Source organism: Lolium rigidum, chromosome 3 (assembly GCF_022539505.1).
Source record: "Lolium rigidum isolate FL_2022 chromosome 3, APGP_CSIRO_Lrig_0.1, whole genome shotgun sequence".
Lineage (NCBI taxonomy): Eukaryota > Viridiplantae > Streptophyta > Magnoliopsida > Poales > Poaceae > Lolium > Lolium rigidum.
The window spans coordinates 282,120,534-282,129,987 of record NC_061510.1 but is presented as its reverse complement, the minus strand read 5'-3'; the positions used below and the strand labels follow the sequence as shown (position 1 = coordinate 282,129,987).

Genomic DNA, 9,454 nt, shown 5'->3' with positions numbered 1-9,454 from the left:
AAGGTAAGGTCCTCTCCTACTTCGCCTACCCTTCCCTCTTCTCGTACCGTTAGGGCTGCTCGTGTTGGAAGGTTCGGGGCGTCGGCATGTTCGTGTTCTTCGATCTAGGAGATGTTGAGATTGTGTTAGGATCCGGTCTTGAGGTGGTGCACGGCGGTGCCATGGATTTTTGATTGTGCCTTGCTAGAGCCGGCAGTGGCTTGCTATTTGCTAATTAGGAGCCGGTTAGATGCGGAGATGTTTCTTTCTTGATTTTGTGATGAACTGGGAGGATGAAAGCTATACCGTGGACTCAATGAGCCATGGAATTTGTGTGTGTGTTACTTCAAATTAGTCATCAGCATTCAGGTTTATAAGAATATGACATGTGAGTGCCCTTGATTTCATCGATGAACCTTTTCGTGTATTATCCATCGCTTAGAATTTTGCCTTACACGTGTGCTAAGCAAAGAAAGGAGTACAAATGGTGTACTACCAAACTGACAGAGAAAATAAATCGATGGGTAACTTATACATTTCAGAGCAACCTCTTTGCATGTTCTATTAATAAAGTCCTAAGCGAAAAATTATATTCTCGTCTATTGGCATCTTGAATTTTTTGTACTTAAATACATAAATCAAAAGCTCTCCATAAGTTTACGCATATGATCTCACATAGAGGCGGAATGCCAACATTAAGCTACTCCTCACCGTCTCTTCGTTGGTTCCTTCGTCGGAGTTAAAAGGATCTTGATTTACGGCATTTTCTTGTTTTTTCCTCTCGTTCAAATTCATCCTTTTAGTTCATACAAAAGAAAAAAGAAACTTTGTTTTCTATTGAAAAAAAGCTTACCATGACATTGCAGGATGATACTTGAATGAGTAATTTTGGAGCAACCTATTTCAAGTATTTTATCCGGATGCCATTTTTTCTAAATATCCATTAAAATGTCAAATTCATTCCAAGAATATAGATATTTCCATCCCATCTCAACACCAAACTTGCGGTTGGGATCCGCATAATACTCCACACAACATGTGTACTGCTACACTATTTTCGGAATATGTTATGTTCTATTCTGAAGCCGTTTTCTCCCTAAGTTGTTAGATTCCATATCGGGATTAATAAATATAGAGTTTGCATTCAATCGGCAGGGAAATTATTTTCCTCTTAAGCTTGTGATGTCTATTCCGGAAGTGCTAACTCATGTATATGTACCTGCTTTTTCTAACCCCGTGTTGTCAATTTCAATTCATTAGGTGTCTAATGTGTCCATGCCACTCGAATGGGTTGCCATCCTTCTCAAAATCATCGGAGAGACCGGAGGCGGCAGCCATGGCGGTCCCGGACATGTTCCTCTCATCCCCGAGCCCTGCTCGGTGCCCCGAGCGCCAACGAGCGGCGCTATCACGGACGCCGAGAGCAGCAGCGGCAGCAGTCGCGGAAGGCTGGGTGGTGCTGGTTGAGGTCAAGAGCCACCAGGTTTGTTCCTAACTGCTTCTCTTTCAAGTTTCGGTCATCCGATCCGTTTACACCACACCGGCCTACGTGATCATCATAATTGAACATTGGAGCATTGACCAAGTGCACAAACTGTTCTACGGAAATACGAGGTTACACACGCGACGGACGAACATCTAACGGTGATTGGCAGCACCACTCGCCGGCGTGTGGCTAGAGCAGTATAGCACGTCACGGAACAACACGTCGCAATCCGGCTCGCCCCGGGGAGCCCTGCAGCTCACCATGTCGAGCCAGGCGCGGCGAGTACCGTGTTTGCTCCTCGCTGGCTACGAGAAATTGAACAAAACATGAAATTGTAAAGTACTATGATGAACTGTTCGAATTTACTGTGTTTATAGAAAAGTAGAAGTGTAGTTTTGTACGCTGAGAATTATTGTTTAGTGGAAAAGCACAATAGTAATTCATGCATGCTAGTGTGCAATTGTCTACCTTTTCGTGTAAAACCAACCGTACAACGGTACAAGCGCTTCAGCAGGGATTAACCGAACAGCTGAAAAGTAGTAGCGTTTTGCGGAAGGGATTAGTGGGGGTGTGGGTGGACTGTGGGGGTTCACCCAGATACTCGAGCGAATCAATCCACCAGCGGATTCGACCCCCCTGCAACCGAACGAGGCCTCACCGGCGAGACAAGGGCTTGGTGTAGTTGGATCAAACACGTCCAGGTCCAAGTCCAAGTCCAAATTAAGGCCAGGCCGATATAGCGACCCGGACGGCCCATCAACCCAGTGTTGAAGGACCACTCCACTTTTTTTTTTCTTGCGGGACATTTCTTCTCCCACAAGGCCGCAACCCGCAATACAGTGCCACCACGCCAAGTCCACAGCGATCCCGCACACTCGAGAATGTTCCGGAACCCGCGCCGCGCCGCCCTGCTCCTCGCCGCCGGCGCCGCCGCGGCGGGAGCGGGGGGCCTCCTCGACCGCCGCGACTCGGCCACGGCCGTCAGCGTATCGGTCTCCACGCCGCTCCGCCATCTCCTCTCCGCGGCCTCCACGGGGCTCCCCTCCCGCAACCCCCTCCTCGCGCCGTGGCAAGGTTCGGTTCCTCGACGCCTGATATGCTGGCCTGGGCTAGTTTTCGGTTGTTTATTTTAGACTAGCTATTTCCGCAACACGTAGAGCTAATCGGAAGAATGTATCAAGGTTGACAAAAAAGACATTTCCTGCAAAATCATCTTTATTGCCGATTATTGATTTTTCCCAAATTAGCAGTGAAGTGTGCTGTTAAGGAGACAGAGGAAGGGAATAGCGTGAGGCGGTGTCGATATATAAGAGGAGGCGTTGGTAGTGTTTGGGAATTTCGACAGATGAAACCAATCTGAAGTTCAGAGTATGCGATTAGTAGCACAAAATGCAATGAAGACAACTGAAATTTTATTAGAAATTGCGAGGAAATTCCACCTTATATGATTACGAGCAAATAGTTTAGGTGCTTGGTATCCCAGCACAACCCATTCGTGTATTGGTAGTATCGATATAGATATGCTCAGAGAAATTTGATATGGTAAAATATAGTTAGTCATTTGGTAAAATCAAATTTACTAAGACTGAAGTGTTTCGCTGGGAGAAGCTTAAGACGTTTTTTGCGTTGCGCACAACTGTGTCTGATGATGTGCACTTGTTCTTAGTGAGTAGTTAAATTAAATTGAGGCCTGTTTATGGACTCTGGAATCAACTGTGTTATGTATTAAAAAACCTAGTTGAAGACCAATTAGGTGGCGGGGCTGCGTGTGGGTATTAGAAACACTATGTTCAAGCCCATATACATTATAGCAATGTGCATATGTGTAGCACTATGTTTTGCCTAGTAATTGACTCTGTATCTTGTTCATCGCAGAGCTTGCTTTTCAGAAGATCTTACTGTGTCCAAATTTGTTTATGCAGGGGGGTTTCCTATATTAAATTCCTTTGCATCTGCATCGGATGCACCCATTAACGCGAGCAACCAAGGTTCTGGTGGAATCTCAGATGATTCGAGATGTGGCCGAGGATGTCTAGGCAGGGATTCAATTGCCAATGCTGCAGCTGCAGTTGGTCCTGCTGTTGTAAACATTTCCTGTACGCATGGTGAGAATGTAACTGCAGTGGAAATGGTCAACTAATTACCTGTTTCACTAGCTATCTGTAGTAAACTTGTGCAACTCTTTTTTTTTTTGTAGAGATTCATGGATGGGCGCTAGAGAAGAGCATTGGATCAGGAACTATAATAGATCCAGATGGGACAATATTGACATGTGCCCATGTTGTTGCAGATTTCCAAAGCACAAAACCAGTTCTAAGGGGAAAGGTTATTAACTTGGCACTGGCAGTACCTTATGTGTCCATCTTGAGTTACCCATTCTGGGCTGACTGTGTTAATGCTATTACAAACGAAACTATCATGATGCATGAATATTGCTGGAGCTCCTAAAATGTTGGAAACTCAAAGGTCTAGCCAGGAGCACCTACTCGTGTGTGCAAAAACTAAGTTCCAGATGTAAAACAATTCGGAAAAAGTTACACATGTAAATGTTCGGGTAAATTTCCCATTAAATGTTTGGGAACTCTATGCATGGATTAATGGAGTGTCCTTGGTCATTCATCATTCTTTCCAGTTATAGAATCTGAGTACTAGGCATGAAGTTCTAGACTATAGCATAGGGCCAAAGTCGACCCCAAGCCATAGTATAATAGATATGCGCTGTTCCTTTTCTCACAAATTTCAGACAGTAGCGATGGTTAAGGTATATTATTTAGTATTTACTTTAACTTCTATCATCTTGCTTATTTTTAAAAAAGTTCCACCAACATTTGGGTTAATCCACGTTTGTTTATTATCTCATTCTTGCCTCACAAATTGGTAGATCATAACAGGTTAGTGTGACTTTACAAGATGGTCGTGAATTTGAAGGTCATGTCGTCAATGCTGACCGCCACTCGGATATCGCTGTTGTGAAAATTAAATCAAAGACACCTTTACCAGCTGCAAGACTTGGATCATCATGTAATATTCGACCAGGTGAACATGTTGTTGCTTTGGGCTGCCCACTTTCTCTTCAGAACACAGTTACATCTGGCATTGTGAGGTTAGGATTTCCCTAAAACCTGGATTGTTTTTTTCTTTAATTTTCTCTCGCTGTCATTGAGACTACGTTCTCTTTTGATTCCCAAGCTTGCTATTCATTCTGATGACTTCAGTTGTTCTACTTACACCGCATTTTCTTGTAGTTGCGTTGACCGGAAAAGTAGTGATCTGGGTCTTGGAGGAATACGGAGGGAGTATCTACAAACAGACTGTGCCATCAATAGGGTAAAACCTTTTTCTTGTTCTTTAAACATGCAGGGATATGGAAAACAATGATTAATACTGATAGATTTGGATTTTTATTGTTGGTGCAATAAATCTGGAAAAAATATTGGGTATGGTCGTCACTTTGAAAGTAGCAACTTATGCTATTTATCTACCCTGCACCTTATTCTATTACAATATTCAACTTTCTACTCTGATTAATTTGTCACCCCGAGTAGTAACCATCAGTATCACCCCTTTAAGGCTTTCATTAGACAGAAGAAGAGAGCAATCTGCAAACAATCAATTAATTATTTGCAATTGTTGTTATTTCTGCTTGTATCCAACAAGCAGTTTAGTAGTTTGTTTGGTTGGCTACCAAAATATATCATTGCCTTTTCCCAAAAAAAAAATTGTATCATTGCCACTTTATTTTGTGTACCTGTTTTTTTCTTGGGCTAATCCTAAAGAACAAGGCAGCCTTTGTTTTTTGGTGCCAGTGTAGCCTCTTACTTACCTGATATACAAGCATATGTGTGTTTTTGTTGGTGCTTCTGTTTTGGTCTCTAAATTTCTCTAGTACAAACTCTGAACGCATTTGCATGCTACAGGGAAACTCTGGAGGCCCTCTTGTGAACCTCGATGGTGAGATTATTGGAGTTAATGTGATGAAAGTTTGGGATGCAGATGGCTTGAGCTTTGCAGTACCAATTGACTCTATTGTGAAAATTGTGGAGCACTTCAAGAGAAATGGGTATGCCTTACTTTCAGTTGTATGATGCTAGCACATTTAACTATTATACACTGCTTTGTATTTTGTCTTCCCTTGGGAAATTTCTTTATTTAGTTTGGGCTATTGAGCTACACATTTGGAGTGACTATAATGTATGTTTTGCCAAGTTAGGTATTTTTTTTAGTTAAATAAAGTGGCATGATGATAGTGATTCTATGTGTGTTCACCTTTTGCAAATAAATTCGTTGGATTACTTAACTAAATGATACTGCATGCACACCACCTAGAAGTCTAGCATTCACGATTAAGTATGAACACTGATACAACGAATCACGACAGCATACCAGGCATTACAACTATATCCAACCTTTTTGTCTCTGTCGCAGCGTGCATCTCCTTTTACTATTGTAGACCATATATAATGTTCTTGTGCATGAGTCATCTCATGTTCACATTATTTATCAGTTCATCACAATTTTCCACTTCAAAACATTGATGCAATTAGGGTTAAATTAAACAAACTTTACCTTCTTTAGTACAGCAGGTGGAATTTTAGGTTAAGCAAGTGAGTTGTTAAACTCTCTCATTTGTGTGTGTTGTGCCCAGAAAGCTCAAATAACTTTAGTAGTGAATGGGCCACAGTATATTCATAGTTTTGACTGAAGTCCAGCATGATGTTACTTTCTCAAATGAACTGTGAGCCTGGTTGTTATTCTTGGCAGCTACTTAGATCTGTCTAATGTGCAATGCAGGAGAGTAGTACGACCGTGGCTTGGTTTAAAGATGCTTGATCTTAACCCAATGGTCATTGCACAACTTAAAGAAAGATCAAGTTCTTTTCCAGATGTAAGGAAAGGTGTGCTTGTTCCAATGGTAAGCTATTCTTAATTCGTCTCATGTGATGAGTCATCCTGCAGCCTGGAGGACTTTCTATTAACTTTCTATTAGCTCAAATTAAATTTGTTTTAGAATTCTAGTTATCACAGCCCATTATCTTTTTCTTCTTCTTACATTCCTGCTGTTTCTGACCTATTATTCTTCTAAAGTGTGACTTTTCTAATGTTATATGTTTTAGCATGCAACAATTATAATAACAATTAGGCGATGCTAACACTAGTTGAGTGGACAACCAGGTTACACCAGGATGCCCAGCTGAACGTGCAGGATTTGCTCCTGGGGATGTAGTTGTTGAGTTTGATGGTAAACCAGTGGAAAGTATCAAAGAGGTAATCAGGAAAACCTCTGTGTTCTGTTGGCTGGGTATCTTAAATTTATATCGCTTGCAATTTTCCTTCTTTTGAAAGTACTACCGCTGTTCCAAAAATATAAGACGTTTTGGTAGGCTATTTTAGTCTACCAGAACATCTTATATTTTGGAATGGAGGTAGTAGTAGTTATGTCATTTAATACGGAATTTGGTTTATAGGTGCTAGAGTTGTGGCGTTGGTGCCTGCCAGCTAACATGTATTATGCCCTTCTGGGGTTTTCTTTTCAGTTATATGTACATCACATTATTAAATCTCAGTTCAACGCATCAAAATACCCTTCTATTTGTTTGTACAGATGAGTTGATAAAGTATTCATTGCAGATAATTGATATCATGGGGGACAAGGTTGGAGTTCCAATTGAAGTTCTTGTGAAAAGGGCGAACAATGTATCTGTGACTTTGACAGTTATACCAGAGGAAGCAGATGCCAGCAGATGACCCACAGTTAAACTAGGAGGAGAATCTTCCAGTACAACTATAATTTTCCTTGGAATATATTTTGTATAGCCCATAGATGTTATGTTGAGTTCGAACGAGTAACTAGGAAAGACTGATCAATCTTTTTCCCCAGAAGGGGGAAAACCATAGGCAATTTGGATGTCGTAATGCAGTGCTGAGCTGCAAAATGAGTCATTTGTATCATATGTTGACAAATTGAGGTTCATTTTGCTTCTTTTGGGCAATACATGCAAGTTTAGCATTTCAGTAAGTGGATATGTTTAATTCTGAATACTGGAAAAAACTTGCCAAAGCCTTATCGTCAGGGGTTAAGCTAGAACAAAAATGACACGAGTGCACCACTAATTTGATTCTTTTACAAGCAGAAAGCAAAAAAAAAAAAAGTTGATGACATTTTGTTCATTTGTTTTATAGTCCACCTTTACCACGCCTTTGAAACACAAGTTCTATTATAGAGAAACCCTAGCATGCTATTGTTGAAAGACCTAGTTTCAGTCAGATTTTGTTCCGCCGACCTAAATAGTGAGACTTGATATGCTCTGGTCGCTGGTCTACATCGCCAAGTGAAACTTTAATTGCAGTGACCATGCTACCTGCAGGCATGATACTGTCGATCGCGCCAAAAAGAACGAAGTGAGTGGGGAAGAAGGAAGGATAGATTGGAAAATCGAAGAAAGCTTCGCCTCTTGAAGGAGGATGTGAGGGTGGCCAGCAAGCACACCACGAAAACACAGATGGGACTCAACTCAAACCTTCCTTTTGTTTTGCTCTCACGAGTCACGATCCGTTCTATGCAAGTCGTGTGCTGATTTTACCTCCAATGTATATGCCCTCCCTTGGTAGAGGTTGATAAGCAAGTCTTATCTTGCGTGTTTTGTGTTGCTTAGAGTAGTACAACGGATTATCTTTTACAATTATCTTCGACGCTTATTGTCTGTATGCTTCTTGAATTATGTCGTGATTAAAAATAAATTAGAATATGGGTGAGTGTGACTATGATAATTGATAAGACATCTATTACGTTGAATTATGCCATGGTAAATATTCATGCTCTTGATGTTTAATTGCTTGGGATAATGTTTTTGAGGTGCCTTTGGTCTTTGAGATATTTATCTCCAACTGTTCTCCTGCTAAACTTCATCCACACAATTCACATGGCACTGTTCTCCTAGTGTAAATAGATCTTGGTGATCTTCTTCTTCTTGTGCCCTTACTGTAGGCACTATCGTCAAAGGTACTTAAATTTACATGATCATCTGGCTAATGTATCAAACCGAACTAACACCAACCTAACGAAAAACCCTCACTCATCCAAATCTTGGATTCCACACGGCGTTCTTATCTTATTTAAGCACAACTACACGTCTGCACAAGTACTTCCCATGCACAAATAGGACCAGATGTTGTACTAGGATATTTCCTACTACTGGGACATAGACATGTCGTATGTTGATAGGTAGACCATAGTTGTATACATACATGTATATTTATCGGCACTGCCATATGCCCGTACAATCAGCCCGGGTGCGCTCTATATCGCGAAGCGTGATGAGAATTGGAATTTAATGAGGCGAAACTCAGTGGGAGACGGGAAACTCTAGACGGAGAAAATCTATTTTTCACCCGGTAGAAAAAATGTTCTTTTTTTTGCAAAACCTATTAGTAATTGTACTTTGCATGATAATTTGACAAAAATGCACATGTGAGAAAATGTGAAATTGCTAAGCCACAAAGAAAAGGACAAAACAAATGGCATCAACACATTTAAAATTGTTTGGCGAAACCCAAATTATTGTCCACTCGGTATGTATATCTCATTCGCAATCCGTTTTTGGCACCATATTTTTGTATCGACGAGGGCTTCGAGACTAGATCACGCATTGTTATGTTTTGATAGTAACAAAAAAACAAAATCTCCTGCTAATAATATTTCGAAGCCGATTTGAACACACACACTGCAAAATCTGGAACCACCTCGTGGGAGGTGGGTCGTCGCACGTCCCTTGTTGGGCTCGAACGAATGAGCCTATCCAACATCCGATTGGGCTCTAACCGAGATTGGGCTGGCCCGTGAGCAACGCGCTCTTCTACATCGCTGCGGCGCCGTACACGATGCCGGCGACTGCCCAGTGGCTCACCAAGCAAGTGGGCCACTCGCACTCGCAGCAGACCACATTTTTTTCTCCCGCAATCCAATTTCAAAGTGATCGCGAACCCTCCAGA

At 41.5% G+C, this 9,454-nt stretch overlaps 1 protein-coding gene across 1 annotated transcript; it reads left to right on the top strand.

The window, feature by feature from the left end:
* Positions 1-2,346: 2,346 nt before the first annotated feature.
* LOC124699588 (putative protease Do-like 14) lies at positions 2,347-7,477 on the top strand. The gene is made up of 9 exons (XM_047231864.1): positions 2,347-2,539; positions 3,388-3,570; positions 3,663-3,790; positions 4,357-4,568; positions 4,711-4,792; positions 5,383-5,525; positions 6,257-6,377; positions 6,638-6,730; positions 7,094-7,477. Exons 1-9 carry the CDS (start codon positions 2,347-2,349, stop codon positions 7,208-7,210), a joined length of 1,272 nt encoding a protein of 423 aa, XP_047087820.1. The 3' UTR covers positions 7,211-7,477.
* Positions 7,478-9,454: the final 1,977 nt, after the last annotated feature.